The sequence below is a fragment of the Odontesthes bonariensis genome, chromosome 17 (assembly GCF_027942865.1).
Source record: "Odontesthes bonariensis isolate fOdoBon6 chromosome 17, fOdoBon6.hap1, whole genome shotgun sequence".
NCBI classification, from domain to species: Eukaryota; Metazoa; Chordata; class Actinopteri; order Atheriniformes; family Atherinopsidae; genus Odontesthes; species Odontesthes bonariensis.
Window position 1 is genome coordinate 20635999 of NC_134522.1, and position 20273 is coordinate 20656271.

General features: G+C 41.7%; 1 protein-coding gene and 1 gene segment (V, D, J or C); both read right to left on the reverse strand.

Annotated features, from left to right (window-relative positions):
* Window positions 1-1008: 1008 nt before the first annotated feature.
* On the reverse strand, window positions 1009-1487 carry LOC142366719 (Ig kappa chain V-III region PC 2154-like). The segment is given in 2 exon segments: window positions 1009-1343; window positions 1436-1487. Coding segments are annotated over 2 exon segments (387 nt in total).
* Window positions 1488-3531: 2044 nt separating this feature from the next.
* LOC142366887 (serine/threonine-protein kinase PAK 2-like) lies at window positions 3532-20040 on the reverse strand. The gene is made up of 16 exons (XM_075448895.1): window positions 19787-20040; window positions 19600-19704; window positions 12618-12811; window positions 12388-12494; window positions 10720-10867; window positions 10595-10611; window positions 10384-10494; window positions 10170-10293; window positions 10010-10073; window positions 9830-9878; window positions 9532-9644; window positions 9332-9449; window positions 9076-9175; window positions 7270-7466; window positions 5340-5477; window positions 3532-5246 (listed from the first exon to the last, which is right to left on the reverse strand). Exons 3-16 carry the CDS (start codon window positions 12793-12795, stop codon window positions 5160-5162), a joined length of 1551 nt encoding a protein of 516 aa, XP_075305010.1. The 5' UTR covers window positions 12796-12811; window positions 19600-19704; window positions 19787-20040; the 3' UTR covers window positions 3532-5159.
* Between the last annotated feature and the right edge of the window lie 233 nt (window positions 20041-20273).

Sequence of the window (20273 nt, forward strand, 5' to 3'; positions counted from 1 at the left end):
GGGAGTATCCTGCTCACAAACTGTGACATCACCTGATAATAACTTAGATTATATCTGAATGATCTTCTTGTAACATTCGCTTTGTTTACATCCTTATTCAAGTGTTTCTTAAGATATCAGAATAAAAACCATAATGTTGGCTGCATAAATAAATCTGAACTCATCTCAGTCCAGTTTACAGCCTGCTCAGTGTCTGATGTGACCAAACAGCTGATTTCATACTTTATAACCTCATAGCAGATGATGACTGTCAGTAAAGTGGAAAACACCGTTATTTGAATCTGTTGTTTCATCTGATCAAATGCTGGAGACAATCTTTTTTACAGATTTTCTTCTCTTGGATGAAAATAATCCATCACTTATTTTCAGTTTGTATTTTTATTATTGATGATACAAAAATACTGGTGGAAAATGTTAAATGTTCATTTAAGTTATTAAAACTGAGATAACTGACTTACTGTATTTGGTTCATATTTGTTGTTCATGTGTGAGAAGCAAATTCAAGAAAATGTTGGGTTTTTATTTTTTTATTTGTTTTTACTTATTCTTCTCTTTATTTATTACCTGTTGTAAAGCACTTTGGTACATCGTAAAGATTGTCTGTAAAGGGCTGTATAAATAAAATATATTTACTTTTACATTTACATTTTAAAAATTGTTAGAAGTGTTATGTTATTGTAATTGTAATTTATTTGTGTTTTAATTAAAGATTAAAGATTTAAATAAACATGAAATCTTGTTTAACCTCCACTGCGACAATAATCTGTAAAGACCTAAATCAGACTGTCATAACTTTCATATTAAGTACATATTAATTATGTTATATATTTTGACATTTTGTCACAAAATTGTTGCCAACGTGTGTAGTGCTTGGTGAGGTTACTGTGAGCTCTGTGTTCAGTGGTCTGTGTCAGAGTCTCTTCTTCTCCAGCAGCTGCAGTCAGTTCCTGCTGTAACAGCTCAGGGTGTCTGCAGTCTGACTGAAGGAGGTTTTTGTACGACTACAAATCACTGTGTGAACACCCGGGAACCCCCTATGCTGTGTTCACTCTTACAGTAGTAAACTGCTGCATCTTCAGCCTGAACTCCGCTGATGGTCAAAGTGAAGTCAGAGCTGCTTCCACTGCCACTAAACCGAGCTGGTGTTCCTGACTGAAGCTTTTTCACATATTTTATGAGGAGCTTTGGAGTCTGTCCCGGTTTCTGCTGATACCAGAACATACCCTCATCACCATCAGAATATGTTGCAACAGCAGGGCTGGTCGTACACTTCAGAGTGGCAGTGGATCCTGGAGTAAATGTCACTACTGGAGGCTGAGTCACAGTCACCTGACCGCTGCATCCTGCAGACAAAATCACATCATTCATTTATCAGCAGAAAGAAATGAGAGAAAAGGCAGCACATCATGATGGAAATGTTGCTGAGTGAATGAACCTGTAAAACAGCAGCAGGCCAGCGTCCAGATGAGGATGGTGATGAGAGTCATGGTGGTTGTGGTTTCTGCTGTGCTGACTGACAGATCTGAGTCCTGCAGTGTTGAACTCACAGGACTATAAACCTTCTCAGTTCACTGGAGGATCAGCTGATGATGCAAAGCCTCCTCTCTATGGAAATCATTTCTCTGCTCTCAACACACTGAAGACAACGCGGGACACAGTGTCATCACTATTTGGGTTTAAAATATCTCTTCTCTGAATTTAACTTCAAAACAATGTCAGAAAAATGTGAATTGCTCAAGTTTCACACTCAAGCAGTGAAAGGCGGAATCCCCTGCAACTATGAGCTGCTATTTTAGAATTAACAGGCAATATATGATTCATTTCTATCACTGTCAAACTTGCTGAACTTTAATGTTTATTTTTTTTAACAGAATGCTAAAATTACAGTTTCTAACATTGCTTCTATCTTTTACCAGAGTTTACATTATATACTACAACTATTCGGTACAGTACCAAAGGTTATAAGTACTGGATCAATGATTGAACCAGTCTTGGTAGTAGAAAAACATAGATCTGAATCATTACAGTAAGACAAGATTTAATCAGAGACTTAAAGAATGTAAACTCAATTCTACAGGATAAAGCTTGTTGTTAATACGTAGAGGCCGCTGCAAAGTGGATTGGCGCCCCTTTGGCACCTCTGTGTCTCCCTCATGTTTCTTCTCATGTGCTGATTTTGTTTTATTGATACGGCTGCACAGTCCCTGTTCCATGTATAATGTCTGAATTGTAAACTCTCATAGAACTTCCCATGAAAGGTCCATTATAGTATTGCTATTTTTGCTTGTTTTATTTCTGTTTATTTATTTATTTCTGTATTTATTTATTATTTTTAACATATTTATTTATTTATTTTTATCATTATTATTATTACTTGTCTTTTGTCTCTCCTTCCATGTGTTATTCACTTTATGTCACTTTATTTTTACTTGCCTCTGCTGTCATGTATGTTCTCTGTTCTGTCTGTTTGAAAATGAATAAAATATTGATTAAAAAAGAAAAGAAAAAAAAAAAGAATGTAAGAACTCAATTCTACAGGATGAAGCTTGTTTGCATAACAGAGCATCCGAAGGTGCAAAAGAGGGAAAAAGCTGACTGTTAAGAAAATGAAAAGTTTCAGTTCCCTTTTGATGACACTTATGTAAGTTGCGCCTGAATATCAGCAGTAGAGCTTATCGGGCTTTAGCAACGGGTTCGTAACTGCAGTAATTTGAGGGAGGTTTTTTTTTTTTTAATTCACGATTTCTTATCACTATATGCCCCCATATGCTCCCATACAGTCGTAATGTCTTGCATCTTCAGCCTGAACTCCACTTATTGTCAGATCCTCTGCTGCCGAAATGACCTGAAATGTCAGATTAACAGCAACTTATTATAGACCATCATCAACTCAACAGATCGACTGTCTCCCCTCGACTTACAGACAGTCACAGATGGTCTAACTGTCAGTCTTTCACAGAATACCATTACTATTGTGATGGATAACTTATCTTTAGGACAGTTCAAATATAGAAATCTAACATAAATCAATCAAATCATCAACCCACCCTGAAAGGGGACCGCCTGTGTGGGCGGTAGAAATCAGACACATCATTATGGATGCATGTGACGATGATAAAAATGTGTTGCTTTTCACAAAACTTAGCACTTTCGTAACGACTGATGTTAGGGGAACCGTGTCAGGTATTCAAATTGCAGCACGGTCGAGTGAACAGCAGCACTTGTGGAGTCTACGCACCGGCTTTCTGTCTCTGTGTAATCCAGTAAAGCTGAATACTGCCCCCGTGTGTCAGAATTAAAGAGGATGCTAAATAAAAAGAAACTGAAGTTTCACCGCAGCTGGCCCTGGTTTCCGTCCGACCCACGACATTTGCATCAGTCGTTCTTTATTGTCTTTATGTGGCCGTTTTTGCTCCTCTTTCTGTACATCATCATTCAATGTCACCTTAAGCAGAGGCTTTAGTCCAGAGCTTCCGTGTGACCAGGGAGACCCAATCAGTGATTCATCCACGATTCACACCGAGACCAAAATCTTTTTTTAGGTCCAACTTTAATAATAATTTACATACTGCATGAATTTTATTCAATCAATCACTAACGTTGTTGGTGTAATGATCATGAACAACACATTGATTTCACACTCTTCAATCACACATGTTACATGTATAACTGGAATGTGTGTTCTGGTTAAAAGCAACATATTGCTGTTTAATACGGTTTTCTCAGTCTTTGTGTCAACCTGTTGATCACCACACGAGTGTTTTACTGTTTCAAACATCTGTTAATGGCACATTTTCAATGCTTCCCACCGATTTTCTAGACTCCGGTCAGGATAAAACTCGTGATTTCCAAATACTGCTCAACTCAGGCCTGAGTGCCTTCGCAATATCAACTCATTATATCGTTTAGGATCCATAACTGCATAGTTTAAGGAACTGATGACTAATCAGTACACACGGGCATCCTGAGAACAATTCAAAATTGTCTCCTGCTGCATTAGTTGCACATATCAAACAATGATATACATACTACGGGCTGTTACAAATACAGGACATTACACAATATACAAAATATGTAAAAACGCTCCCTCCAGTTTAACATTCAAACTATCTCATACAGTATTTGTGTTGTACACACACCAACAATAAGGCATCCATTACAGAAGGCACAGCTAGAGACACACAGAGGACGTCGATGTGGCATCACGCTGAGAGAAATTTGACTTTTAGGAACCATGTACTACAAAACTGTTTTTTTGTTGTTGTTTTTTTTTTTTAAATGCACTGGACAGCTTTCAGATAAACTTGAACAGATTGTGCCTGCAGAGGGAGTTTAAGAAGTCGGAGCACAATAAACGGTTACGTTTTGGGGTTTGACGGGGGGCTAAGAGACAAAAGCTGGAATTTATCATCTTCCAATGCAAGATAAGTCAAAGTTTAATGTATTTGAAAAAAAAGAAGAAAAAAAAAAAGAAAAGAAAAGAAAATAAACAACTACAACGAGGGAGATTTTCCATGGAACGAAGACTGAACTGTCCCTTCCTGGACCGCAGCACACTCTAGTTTTAGCTCTTCACGCCACATTCAAACTTATTGGACTAGAAAGTACACGTGTAACAATAAACAAACCATAAGACGCAGATTTTACATGGCAGAATCCTGGAATGAAAGGAAAAAAAAAAAAGAAAAAGGTTGCTGACTTGTTCTTTTCGTCTCAAGCGTTTGTTCAGCCTTAGTAGAAGCCTCGATTCGCCAGCTCTTAAGATTGGGACAGTTCAGTGGATTTTAGTAGAACTACGGGCTGTGATATGTGCATCTTTGTGAACGTGGTCCTTGATGTACAAAGTATCGACAATAACTGTGATATTGCATTCTTGACCTTTCACAACACACTCAATCTGTGGCTGCACCAAACAGGGAACACACTATAGCTGTATGTGGGCTTTGGAGCAAGGCACATAGGTATGATTACAAAAACTAAAAAAAAAAAAAGAGTACGAGTGCGGAGACATTTGGAAGAATGGAGCAGCATTTTATGACAACTGGAAATAAACAAACACTAGCGCGCTGCTGATAGTCATCATATGTGGGCTGAGAGAAGATGCTAACAGTTTTGGGCGGCCCCTGGCTTTCATTCTTGTAGCTTTCAGACACTGAGATTTAGCGATTGCTCCTCATGGCCTCCTTGGCTGCCAGGATGAGAGGAGTGAGGCTGGACAGAGGCTTCGCCAGCTTCAGGAACGGATGCTGCAAACGGACGAAGAAATGCAAACACGAAACATCGTGAGTTGGGAAAGAAATCAGGACATAATGTCTAAGGGTGTTGAGGGCTCGTTCTACCTGCAGCAGTTCTCGGCCTGAACCTCGTTTCTCCACGTCCATCTCCAGACAGCGAGAAAGGAAAGACTTGAAGACAGGAGACAGCTTCTCCGGACTCTGCAGCTCAGGAGTCCCATTGGTGGCGATCAAATACAGCGCCTGAAACCAGAGAAATACCACGGTTAGAAAATCTGGGTAATAAGAATACTGATTCTACATTCAAAATGTAGAATGCTTATGGTCGAATGTGACAATGATCAACATAATGAATGTGAGCAAAAGAAACAGTCAACCTGGTCCTGTGCTTCCTGCAAAGATGTTGATGCTGGTGCGAAGTGTAACCTTTACTGTGTTCATCCTCCTAGCTTAAAATCCTGCCTGATGGTCATTCCTTTTGCAAGTTATTTTTCAGAAACTGAACGATTGTCAAAAACGACCGAGTGAAAATAGAAATTAAATTCCCACGGCAGTTCATCAACTGTTCACTGAGACCTTTAAATCACAATAACATGGAAAACCAAGAGCCAGCTTCTACCTGGAGTTTAAAATGTCATTTGGCACCTATTTAACTGTTTATCCGGGAATTTTTATTTTATTATTGCCAGGTGGCTTCTAACGATCCCCCCCCCCCCTGCATCTTGAGTTCTTAACAACCGTTGACTGAGTGTCAGGCTGCTGAGCTGCATTCGCACTTCGAGAAAGGCTGAAGTCAGTGAGCCTGTCGTTTATCGTTGGACTAACGTGGTTTGGTCACAAGATTCAAGGTGTAACTGGAAACCACCAGGAGAGGAGAGACAACGGTGCTTTGTAAGAGTCACAGAGGCGATACTCGAGGGAAAAAAAAACTAAATTGTAAAGACGCGGTGGCCTCGGGTTTTGACTAACAAACACCTACAATGCAGAATTGTCTCCCCTTGCCTGGAAGTTCCACAGTAATTCTCAGCTCGAGTCTTATGACTAAAACATTCTACATGCTGGTTTAGGCTGCAAAGGAACAAGTTTTGAGGCTCAAAACAAACTCAGAAGCCAAGATCAGCTGCTGGTTGGTAAGGTCTGCCATTGTTACTTACTTATTAGGTAAAAAAATATTCAAATTCATTTTTCATTATTAATATTGTCCAGGCATGGTGTTCATTAAAAGCCTGGTGGGGAAACACATTTCTGACGAGAGTTGAAGCTTGATAAACGCTTGGTGGCACTTGTGCGAACATTTAGTCGATGCCATGTGGCGCCAGAACAGGTCCGTGATGGCACTTTGACATTAGCAACTATCAACCACATGATGGCGCAAGAGGAGAAGTCTGGGTTAATATCATTCATCACCTGGGAACCATAAATCATTTTTGTGCCAATCCATCTGGCAGATGTTAACATATATAAGAAAAAAATTAAAATTAGGGGATTGTAAAAGTCATTAAGATAAAAATGCGAGTACCGCGTTAAAAGTTTTCCGGTCCGCGCGCAACAGTTTCTGAGACGTTTCAGCTTGGATTTCAGCTGATTGTTTATGTGAACAATCAAATAACTCAGTTTAAAAAACGGTTTTCTATCTCTCCATTGACCATCAATACAATACGACAATATGAAATAAGATTTTTTTGATAAACTTTTTCTTTGTGTTTTCTATTAGGACCGGGTGAGTGAGCTGGGAATGAGACCTGAGTGAGCTGGGAAGGAGACCTGTGTGTGTGTGTGGAGGGTGGGGGGGTGCTGGTATGGATGTTGATTGTCGTCCATTGTCGTTTCATGTGTTGTGTATTTGTTTTTGGTTTTTTTTGTTTGACATAAAAAATACAACAAAAATTTGATCACAAAAAAAAAAAAATGAAATAAGATAACAGTAGACCTGCTTTCAGTTTTTCCCACCCTCTGTGTAGGACAGCATGCAGTCCATGCAAACCTCGACACACAAACACTCGGATCAACTCGGCTCCTCGCAGCACACACTCACTCTGAGAGGATTCTCATTCAGGTATGGAGGCTCTCCCTCCACCATCTCTATGGCCATAATCCCCAGAGACCAAATGTCCACTTTGGGTCCATAGGCCTTCCTGGTCACCACCTCAGGAGCCATCCAGTACGGGGTCCCCACCATGGTGCTGCGCTTGCTTTGCTCAGGGGTGATCTGAGCACAGAAGCCGAAGTCAGCTGCAATGAGAGAAAAGAGCGGGTTGAGTTCCCAAAATGTATGGATGTAGAGCAGAGATACTCATTGCGCGGCTCACGAGCCACATGCAGCTCCTCAAGCTTTAATTGGTGGCTCACACTCGCATAGTAGCTTATAACAATATGGTAACAATAACAATACATTTTTTCAAGTAACATACAGCGAATACTAGGGATGGGAATCGAGAACCGGTTCCCAGTGTTTCAATTCCTTGGAATTGTTTGGCGATTTTGCAAACGATTCCCTTATCGATTCCGGTGGGCGCGCATGACGTCACCACGCAACGTTGCGTGGCGAGTCCAGTGCAGCCAGCAGTCAACAGTAAACATGGCGCCCAAGCGGTACAAACGCTCGAATGTTTGATTACACATCCCTAAAAAAGACGACAACAGGGCAACTTGCAAAGTGAATATTTCGCCAAAGGGAGGAAATACTACCAACAGGCAAAAATTATGAATGAATGTCATGTTTTCGACTAACGTTGGTGAATGTGAACCCAGCAACGTTAGCATGTCCTCGGCTAACACTGCAGGTAACTAACTAACTAACCAACACTGCCTATCATGTTAGCGCCATTTGCCTCATTGTAAAACATGCTATTAGTAATGGTTAAGGTTAAATTAATGCCTTCTCATGCATTACATTAAGATGAAATCATGAGAGACAGACAGCCTGACTGGCTCAGAGCCAGAGGCTGGTGGTACTACCCCCAGTTCACCTCTACCTCCAGCTTCTCCTTTCACCAAAGCAGGGAAGAGTTAAATTACCCAGGCCATGATAGACCAATGTGGACCTCACCGTTGTTGGGTTTGTAAGGTCATGACTCGTGTTACTTCTAAACTAGACAAAGTTGATGCTAATCGACCGGTTTGTTGTCCTTTTTCTCCAAATGAGAATTGATAAGGGAACCGATAAAGAACCGAATTGTTAAGCAGAATCGAAAATGGAATTGGAATCGTAAAAATCTTATCAATTCCCATCCCTAGCGAATACTGCACAGTATTAAGTATTTTTTTTAAGTTTGCGTTTTTGTAGTATTAATTAAGGCTTAAAGGTGTTTCCTAAAGGGGGCACTGTTAAACCTGGCAACGCAGCCCACTTAAACCACTGTCACACTTGACCGCAGTGCACGCTAGCTCCTTTAGCCAGCGCCAGATGCAGGCACAATGGATTGGGTTTTAATTTTTTTTAAAAGGGCAAAAACCAGCAAAAAAACCATGCTCATCTTGAACGTCTCACTATGATTACAACAACAAACTACAAATACAACATGAAGAAAGTCAAGGACATGCATGCCAACTTCCGCTCATCCTAGTATTAAGGTAAATGTGGTCTTAATTGAAAATGTATTAGCTGTGTTGCTTCTTTTTTTGTGAGATGTTTTACATGTAGAAATGCAAAAGGGGACTTAGTATTTTGTAGTAAAAGTGGCTCTTCCCTTGATTTTGCTCTGCCAATGTGGCTCTGGTGAAAGAAATAGTGAGTATCACTGATGTAGATGAAAGAAATAATAAAAGACTGTGCTATTCAGGCTTCTGTGTACTACATCTTGATATGGATGTGTGTGTGTGTGTGTGTGCTCTTTCTCACTGAGTTTGACTGATCCATCCATCCCCAGAAGAACATTGTCACTCTTGATGTCTCTGTGGATGACCTGGTTGGCGTGAAGAAACTCCAGAGCCTGGAGGACCTGAACACAGAGAGGGAGGAATGTGAGCTGTCCCGAGAGAGAATTCACTGTGCACACATGAGCTGTAGATAACTGTGAACAGTTGAATGAACATGGGAATATGTTGGGACGGCTTTCATGAGGTATCCTTGAACTCGGTCGTGAGATGAAATTTACCTCTCTGCAGACAGCGGCGATCTGAGCCTCGTCCATGCACGTCTCCGTCACGACATCGGTCAGAGAACCACCGGCTAGGTACTCCATTACCACAAAGAGCTCGTCGCCCACGAGGAAACTAAATCATGCACAGACAGTTACAATCACAGCTGCCGCAGAGTTGCTGAGGTGTTGGTTTGTACGGTAGGTGTTAGTGTTACCTGTCCACGAAGTTGACAATGTTGGGGTTTTTCAGCTCCTTCATCACCAGGATCTCGTTGATGATTAGCTCTTTCTTCGGCTGCTTCTGCAAGTTGATCTGTTTGATGGCCACCTGTGGAACAAGATATCCTGTAAATGCGCTACCACGGAATAAACACAATCTCTCGGAGATAACAGATTACGGCCAATTCATTTGCAGCTGGACCTCTATTTGACCCATCGCAGAAGCACACTTACTTTTCTCGTCTCCCTTTGGGATTAATAAAGTCTTTCTTATTTTTTTTCCCTTTGTCTTACCTCTTGTCCTGTGGCAACATCTATGGCTGTGTAAACTGTACCAGATGCCCTGAAAGTAAGAGAAAATCAGCAAAATAATAAACAAAAGGCTTTCCGTTCTTTATTTTATACCAGCAGCCTGCTGTGCATCCCCCTTTTAAATGATCAGACATATTCATGTTGCCTTGACTCAAGACTTACCCCTGGCCAATCTTTTCATAACGAGTATATTTCTTCTTAGGATCTCCAATACTGACGATAGTTCCTGAGAATCACAAGAGGAAGAAGAATAAATAAATAGTGGCTGTAGATGTGGTGTGTTACTTTCATTGTTTATCCGGGAATGTGTATCTTTCCATACTTAATTTCTCCATGATTTCCTCATCAGTCATCTTGCCTCCCTTCTTTTTCTGTTTGTCCGCAGCCTTAGAGGCACCGTCTACCTCTGGGGCCGGAATCGGGTCAATCACTGATCGTGTGTACACCTAACGTCACCGAAAAAAATACAGTTTTAACTTTTTCCTTTCATTTTGGCGTATCTCGCTCGGCTTATATTTTTTTAAAAAACAGCTCACTGATTTGGTGTGTTCTGGCCGTGGTGCCACAACAGGTGGGGGTGTATCATAATCGTCGTCATCGTCGCCATCTTTCCCAGACGGGGAGGTTGCAGTACCCTGCTTGCCTGGCTGAAGTGAAAATAGTAAAAAAAACAACAACATACGAATGAAACAAGATGAATGCAATAGAAGTAATTAGCTGGTAGAAGTGATGAATGAAGCTGCTCACCGATTGCAAGTCTTTATCTGAAAAGAGACAAAACAAAAGAAGAGAAAGTGTGAGGACAGTCTAAGTGAATCCGCAAGGCAACATAGCAGGAGTTCAATTTATGTGCTGACACTAAGAAAACTGACCCGAGGCGGAAAGACTGAGGTATTTCTGTTTTCCACTGGTGGAGTCGTAGAACTTGAGAATGTCGAGGACGGCCTGAGGGTTCTGCTTCTGCTCCGATTTGCTGATGTTGGAGGTCTGAAGGAGACGGGCCCACTGGTCTGGCATGCCCTGCATAAACAAACACGCAGAACACGCTCGCACTGATCTATATCTGTACATAAAAAGGGAAGAAAAGTACGAAACAGGAACATACAGCAAACACAGTTCCAGAGGCAGATTCATGCATGAGGAGCTCGTGCAGCTGGGTGTCAACTTTCCTTGATCTTTGGATCAATCAAACTAATACCATAAATAACAATCAACCTGTTTAACCTTTAACAAGCTAAAAATGCACATACTGTCCCTAAATAAGAATTCGGTAAACTATCGCACAGCAATTTTACCACAACAGGAAATTCCTGGGACTTTCCCTCATGGTGAGATCATCATAAAATTAGATCAGGTTCTCTGGAATATCGACTCCAGTTTCCTCCTTACACGCGACTGCAACGGCAAGGGGGAAAAAAAAAATCCAGAGGATTTCCAGATAAAGTTCTGTGTGCAGTGCACTTTTTCCCCCATCAGCAGACAGATACTCATGCAACCCCTGCTGACAAATGTCCCTCTGCAACGCTGTCCTGGCACAACCGCTGTACAGCTGCACCTCAAAATGAGAGCTTCTGTTATCTTTAAGAGTTTCCTGAGTGAAGATTGTCTCAGCACTCAGTCACAACTATCTGTGCAACACAAAGCGGCTAGTAAATGTAGACAAGAGAAGCAGTTACTTTTTCTTTTTTTAACATGGTCAGTGCCTGAGGTGGCTGTTGAGTAACTAAGTGGAATAAGTGACGAATCCAATGTTAGTTTTCTAATATGTGACATACTAAAATGATCAAGCGAAGGATCAAATGCAGGTGTTTACTGCTGACAAGCTCACAATGCAAAAAAAATGACTAAATGACTGCAGGTAAACACAAAATATGGCAGCGACAAGGTGACCTGATGACGTTATCTTCCTCAAAATCTCATTTTACAGCTCACCACCGACATAGGAACACAGCTCACAGATTTTGTGATGACAGAGCAACTCCAAGATGATGCGACACAACATCCAGGAAGTTGTTGTTAAGAAGAGTTCAGTTTTGATATAAAGGGAATAGCGGGCCCGATAGCGGGCACGCCAGATGCTTTGATGGCATTTCGGTGAGTCCTGTAACTCTAGATTACTCTCTGGAAGTAAGAGAGAGAAAAACTTCTCTCTTTGACTGTATCAGAATGAAGATGCTTATGGCATCGCAATTCACTTGTGCTACGACTGAAGCATCAGCCATGAAGCCAGCTTCAGAAATCCACAACTGTTGACTGTTCCCAAACATGAAAACCGCCTGATAGTGTCGGACGCTAACCGGTTCCCACTGCTGTGCCTTGGCCACAAGCACAAACATAGCTAAAGTCTGTTGTGATCTTGCGAGTATGTTAAACTCAGCAGCCGTGAAAGAAAAACCATCTCCATTCTTTATGCCAAGCTGTGCTAACCAAATGAAGTCTCCAGAATAATATCACTGCATGAGTGTCTGATTCTCAGCTATTCCCCGTTCCAAAAATCAAAACCTGGTGTAAATCTTAACGGTGCAAAGTCGGATACTTACAGTGAATTCTCCGGTAACCGCATCAAAACCCACATGGATGGTGTGTTCAAAGTCCGAGGGGAAGGATATCTCAGGCCTGTCCTTGTCCCGGTCCTTCTTCCTGTTTGCTGAAGTGAACAGGTCAGGGATCAGCTTGTTCTTCACCCGCAGTCATTCGCATGTCTTTCACTTTGTTAATGGCTATTAAGTGTGTATGTTTAATAATATGTGTGTATACTCCAATTCCTCACCTTTCTCTGAACCAAATATTGAGATGATCTTGTTTCTGGACTTCCTCTCCTCCGGTACAGAGGGCAACGGCCGAGAGCTGTGATTGGCTGACTGGGGGTCCTTGGCTCCTCCTCCTTGGCTACTCATCCTGACAGGGGGGGCGGGGGGCTTGTCCTCACACAATCCGCTGTCACACATCTACACACACGTTCACCTGCAGAGTTGGGATGAGATGCACAAAATTAGCTGACAACCAATAAACCGACTGCGTGCTAAAACACCACAAGTTCACAGCTTCCTGTTTTTTGGGTGTTTTTTGCATGTTTTGCAATGCAACACCAAACACTGCAGACTACGTAAAACTGAGAAGCGGCTGAAAAGTAGCTGAAGGTTAGCCTTCACTCAAAAAAGACAAAGAAACTTAAGAAAATCTCACGGAGATCCAACGAGTCCATCCATGGCACAAACAGAGGATCAGCGGTAAGAGCTGGAGTGAAGGGAGCAGAGTGTGAACAGGAAGCACCGCTGAATGGGCAAAGTGACGTGTTGAGTCTCGTTCACAGTCACAAATGAATGAGGAAGGAAAAGAGAGAGAGAAGGAGGAGTGTCTGCAGATGAGTGGGAGACTGAAAACGATGTGACAACTGGAGTAAAAGGGAAAGGAGCGAAGACCAGCTCAGTGAGGACGAGAAAGAACTGAACAGGATAGTGTGAAACCTCAGAATAACAATTAAAGAGACTAAAGACTAAAGAGGAATTTATTTGTTTATTTTTTGATATATAGTAGAGGTGGAACAAGTAAAGCTTTTCTCCCTTACAAAGCTGTTCAGTGACCAACACAATCTTTCTTTTCAGTAACTGACATGAATGTTCCATGCATGGTGTGCGTCTAACACTGGATCTGCTCATGAAAAAAAACGTTCACTTTCAAGCAGAACCCGCAGCCCAACATATGCCGTTTGAGGAGATTAACTGCCTCCCTTGCTAAACAAATGAAAAAAAAAAAAAAGCTGTTGCTAGGATTTTACTTTCTTTAAAAAAAATTTTTTTTTTAATATGAAAAAAAAAAAAAAAAAAAAAAAAAAAAAAAGGGGGGGGGGGGGGGGGGGTCGGGTCATTATTCAGCCATCACTGAGGCTCCTCTTATATGAGCTAGGTGCCAAATAATTCTGCACACCTTTAAATAAAGTGCTAATCACAGAGCCGTAGCTCTGGTCTTGCCGTGTCTGCTTATGCATCTTTTTGTATTTTCTACAAATAGTTTTTTTTTTTTCTTAATTCTGTGTTGTTTTTAGATGCTGGGCTACATTTATTATGATGATAAAACGGGCCATTGGGAAAGCTGGCATTGCAGAGGACATGAAGAGGAGACATCTAGGATGTAGGGCAGGAGCAAACCAGAGAGCAAGGATGAGGAAACCATTTCTTTCCTTGATTCTCATGAGAAATCTCAAATCATTACCAAATAAAAAGAACAAGCTAGGAGTGCTGATGAGGACAAGGCAGAAATACTGGGCAGCGGTACAATAGCTTTCACTGAAATACGGCCGCAGGGACATATTACGGACTCCAACGCTTCTCCAAAGTATCAAACAATAAGGGCAGACAACAGAGTGCAGACAAGAGCTCCAAGAGTAAAGAAGGATGGATTGCAGCGCTTGTTAACCACAGAGGGTGCAATCCTGTAAATGTTACAGGGAAGGACTGTCTCTGCACTCCAGATGTTGGACTGTCAGGCGATTCACCGTCCGTGTTGTCTACCAAAAGAGTTCATCCGTGTTACCCGCCGATGCTGCATATGACATCATCAGCTCAGCTGATGCCAGCTGCAAACAACACCCCGCTGAATTTGTGACACCTCTGGAGATTTCTACCACGTCTCCCTCTTCTGCTAGACTTCCAAATATCCAACCGTTTGCCAACTGATTTTTATTTTCATTCAAATTCCTTTATTTAAATTTGTGCATCTACTTGAATTTGACTTTTTCCTCTAAAATCATACAGCAGCAACATAACATTGCTGAAGTATTATTCAATTCAGGCCATGATTCAGATCATAGCTAAGACCTCCCTGACTACACATGCACCCGACCTCAACTCTCATCGACATTCAAGTTCATATAGTTAGAAGTATGTCATGTGCATGAAAAATAATTATACAGTCAGAATCCTCACCTGTCTAACAAGTAAGCTGCGTAAATTGCTGGTGGATTATTCAAAAGCTCCTTAGTTATTGGGCTTTGATTATAGCTCAACTTGGGCAGTTAATTGGACTAATCCCTTTTGTCCCAATTTACATGCACAGAGGGTGAACCGATTTAAAATATGTGAATGAGAGCAGCTTTATTGTGAATTTGGATATATCAATATCAAAACACTTACACTTGACGGTTTTTACAAAAATATTCACTCTATCCCCTGTAGCCAATTCTTTGTTGTCTAAGGCTTCTTCCTCTTCTTTTGTGTGCTGGACAGGAACTGTGGCGAGAGCTCCTCGGCCAGTCTGAGTCTACTTGAGCGTATACATGCAGGATGGATTCAACTCCCAACCGTCTCATCTGGGTGTGCTAGTCCAGTTTGATTTCGCTCAGACTATGACACGTAACATGCATTGTCAAAGTTACAGTTTGGATCCAGCTAACATGATAATTTGTCATGTGACCATGCTAAAATTCACATGCAACAATATATCACTTATAAAGACAATTTTCAAAGCATTTACATTCACTTTTGTTTACGCCGTTGATACTAATACACAAAGAAAAACTGTGTATGTGGCCTCTTCCTAACGGTATCCTGGTTACTACTTTTAGGACTTCTTCTCGCCCATTTGTAGACACTTTTGAGGTTCATCCACGAACCAAATATGGTAAAAAAAAAAAAAAAAAAAAACAGATTGCAGACGCTCTTGCACACACAACTTCAAAACCACATTTGAGTCTTGCAGAGCAAGCAGTTCGATCAGCTTTGAGCTTCATGCTGCATTCTGGGTGACATCACAGACAGGAAACAGGAAGCAAACAAAGGTCTCCATACTTCCTGTGTCTGACCGCCAATGACACAGCTCGTAATAACACAGAGTAAAAAGACGTGGCTCAGGTGCGTGTGACCTCCTCATTTCTCACAAAGCACTCACCTGCAAATGCTCTGCAGATGTGACCCACTTCTCATGCTACACGAGCACACCATCTACATGCGCACATCTGGATACAGACTTTTTCTTCGACACGTCAACAACTATGCGCAACAGACGATAGACAAAAGTCTTTGTTGTCACAAAAAACAAAGCCCTTTCACACAAGCAGATTAATTTGGTGTAATAATTGGGCCATAGGTTTACAAGCTGAAGACACATTAACTCACTTTAAGGCTGGATCGTTTCCCTTTCTTAAGAAACTTTACCCTGTGGGCGAAGACCAGGACAGTGGATGTCTCAATATTACTTATTTTTTTTTCACACCTTAGGTCACGTAAACTTACCATTAACTTTAAACTTTCCAATGTGGCAATGGACAAAATGATAAAAAAAAAAAAAATAAACAAATCAATTTAAAAAAAACATACAAGCTTAAGGGCAAGTCCACATACAGAAAATTAGACACTTCCCTAACTCACTTTACGCCCCCCCAGTCTTTTCAGTGCCTGACCTTTAAAGTCTCAAGAACTCACCTGTTTGTTGCTTCTTCTGCATCCAACAGAAGATCAGGGAGGCAATAAAAAAACTGTGGTATCTCCAACGAGTGCGTGGCGCTCATTTGCCTACTTAGCCATCTCTGTTCCCTGAACCTTCTTTCTCTCTTTTCGCCCCTCTCTGGGCAGGTCTTGGCAGGCCGTCTCATTCCTCAGCTTCTTGGATGGGGCAAGTATATTCTTGCCGCAAAAGGACAAAATCAGACTGAGTTGGGACTTAAAGTGCTTTAATGTGAGTGCTGGCTACCCAGGTTGAGACAAGCTAGCCCTCAGCAGGAATTCCATACCTGCAGGGCTGCAGCCTGGGCTGGGTGTGTTCCCCTGCTCACACACACACACACACACACACACACACAAATTGCCAAAAACACATGTTCCTCTTGCCAACAGAAGCCCCTTTGTGAACACTTCAACATCTTTTTATAATGCTCTGAGGTTTAAGTGAGGCAGGTGCACACATGGGCACTGCACACTACAAGGTTGTGTTACGATACCCGCCCAGACATGAACACTACAGACATTATTAACAATATAACAGTTTAACGCACTCTCAACAGAGACTTCAGATAAATCATTATTCACTTTCTTTCCTGTTAGTTTGATCAATAGCTCTTAAAGGGTGGAAAGATAACAAAATCCAGCAATATATCCAGCATTATCACGATGAGATGGCATCCATTTGATTAAGTAAAGCTGTGCTTTTCAGCCTGGATATTGTGGGCCCCAATGAGACTACACAAAAAGTACAGATGCCTCATATTGAGGGGTCGGGGGTTATTTACTCAGAGTACAACACTATTCTGCAGTGTTTTCGTCTGTGTGCGTTTTGTGTCCCATGCTGGTCATCCGTTTTGCGTATCTTTGCAGGCTGACGCTTTACGTTCAGTTTTAACCTCTTTTACGTTGATACAGTCTGTTTTCAGTACGTTTTGGAAATTGTGTGAACAACCAACTTTGAACAGAGGCTCAGGCTGGCAAAAAGGAGCCTCCTGATCTCATGGGTTGCTGTGCCTGTGTCAGCCCAACCTGAGATCCCTCCACACAGCCCTGATTGTTTTGGTGTCGCTGCCTGAAGCTGTTTTACTGCTTTAGTTGAACTGCACTCTGTTCAGCTAATATGGCAAGCTATATATTAGGTTAAAAAAAAAAAAAAAAAAAGAGGCCTCTACACTGAATCTGAAGCAAACGTTTAAGGTGTCACTTCACCGAAAATGCCCATCTGTTTTGCTTCCATGACCTGGTTTGGAGTGAATAAACTAGGCTGTGCTGTGTCACCAGCACATGGTAGTATAGGCTTAGTTGAGCGTCACCTAGGACATAAACAAAAAAAAGAGAGAAAATTCTTTAGGAATTCCTTTCAGCTGGGTTTGTTGTGTATATTGTTTCATGTCTGCCGTGGTTGCTGTGAGGACTAAACAGCCTCATCCCTCATGTTACTGCATATACTCCGACTGCCCTCCTTCCCCCAAAAATTTGCCCATGTGGCGTTTATGCATGCAGGCAGACACAGCCAATGATCAGGGTCAAATAATATGCGACCTACAGTGGTTGTCAGAGCAACCGCTTGGGAAAGGCAAACATGGCATCCTTGATGGTAACAGTTATATTGAAAAAGTAATGCTTTGTAAAGTTAATTCTGACAGGACCTAAAACTGATTTGTGCTTTGCCAAGTTGTGCAATGAAGGAAACTAATGATCGTCACGAACGATTCATTAAGAAAATATATTTTACGACTAATATGCTCATTTTTTAAAGTATGGAACCGATTAAAAGAGAATCAAGGCCTTGATGAAACTGAAGGTACAATGACGAATAAGATCATAGATATTTTTGTAAACCACTGAACTGATGTGCTTCTGTTCAAACTTTTAACCCCAACCCTCTCTGAGCCTTTATTTGCCTCAAATGTATTCCTTCAAACTCTGCATTCTTGGCCGGCAAACATACTATTTGATATCCAAGCGACCTCTAACGGCATCTCCGATCTGTCCTCAAGTCACAGAAACTCTTTTCATAAAAGTGCCTCGGGGCCTGTCACATCCCTTTGCCCTTAATAATTTCAGTTCCTCATTCTCCACGCTCTCACTGCATCAGCATACTTTCTATTCCCTGTGGCTGGCAGTCGTCAAGGGAAGCCCACTTCCTCATCCTGGAACTCCCGGGGCCCCAATGGGTCACAGGACCAGAACGACCAATCAGAGCGCAGCAAACACAGCCGCAAAGCTGTTTACAGGAAGTGGACAACAAGCCTTTTGTGTTCGGCTTCTATAAAAGGAAATTCTGTGGAGGGCTTCCTGGAAGGAGTGATGGAGCTGACACACTACCCACTTCCACTGCTTTTTCATTCACTTACTGACACAGAAACATAGTGATCCACGCGACCAGATGTGAAAACGTACATTCATTGTGTGTAATATACATGTACGCTCTGTCCGTGGTCTCTACCTTTAACAGTCCCTCTGTTGCTTATTGGTCTGGCGGTGTGTAGAGTGTAAACGCAGAGTCCAGCTGCACACCCACACCGAACACCTTATCCTGTTATTCAAACAGCTGCCTCACCCCTGCGTCAACATTTTTGACACGTCAAAAATCATCAACCTGGCAACATGAAGTTCCAGGCCTCAGGCTCTGGAATGGGTTCAGATATAGCCTCAGGAATCACAGTCAAGGTGTGTTAGTTTCTTGGCCTGGAGCACAAATGGCTGTTTCATTGCAGCTGGATGGAGAAATCTAGGGCACAGATTTTTAGGACTGATGTAAAGCTCTGTGCACGACAACAGTTACACTCACTCTGTGCCAACTTTCCACGTATGTAAGTCATATCAGCTCACATACATCCGAAAGGTTTAAAGCTTGCAGTCGTCCCGTCCCCCCCTCGTTTTTGGTCAGAAACACCCCCCAAAAGTCTTTCTGTCTTAAAATAAATGTTTAATGTGTAATTGTAGTGTTAAAATTCCTTCTACGGTCAGTAAAGTCTATGCTCTTACAGCTAAGCTCCTGTTTGAGGGTGGTAAACTAAGCTTGAGTAAATAAAATTGGACAGTGACAAAACCCTCCTTTTACTAACTTAAGTCCTGATATTACTGTTACGTTTATTTAGAGTCTGGCTTAGTGGAGTTTAGCATTTTCAAACCTGTAACTAAAAAAATTGAAATCACACTGTATTGTTAAAGGTGACCTTCTGTTAGATCAAATCCCTTTACGTTTGTTTAGATAAGCCTCGTAACTGTCTGACAAACATTCAAAGACACTGTTGTCCCAGCAGACTTCCATTACATTGATGTAAATTCAAAACAAAGCCATTCACATACCTCGCTAACACTTGGAGCGCTTTCTTTCTTTCTCTCCTTAAGAGGCAGAAAAAAACGGTCCCCTGAGCAGCTATGGAGGAAGATTACTTTAGGTCTGGGTGTTTCCTGTGTCAATAAAGTAATACTTCATCAGTAATATTCAAAGAAGACAACGCTGATAATGTTAAACGAGCAAATCTTAACTCACCCGTTGTTGACAATCGCGAAAAATATCGGCTAAACTAGCGAAACTCCGCCCTGTTTCTGCTTATTTTTAGTTCGCTTAAAGCCGAGATTCGACGCTGAGATTTCACGTAGAGCCCTGCGACTGTGAAAACCGATATGGTCTTTAAACACACAGCAACTTTATTCGTATCTCACTCCCCGGGTATTCCAAGCTTGGTTCTCCGCTCGGTCCGGGGAGGAACCTGGCAGAGAGGAAGCGGAACCTCTCAGATGCAAACCGGGGGGATTAAAACCTCACGGCCGCCGTAGTGCTACCAAAACTCAAATGGCGCGTAAAACACAGACGTTCGCAGTTGACGGAAACGAAATGAGATGTATTTGGTTTTCAGAATAAGATGTGTTAGGGAAGTTCAAATAGTACAAATTTATTTTCTTGAATACATTCAATAATAGACGTTGACACAAATCCCCATAGCTTTGTATTCTTTTTTAGATTCTACATATTTCTT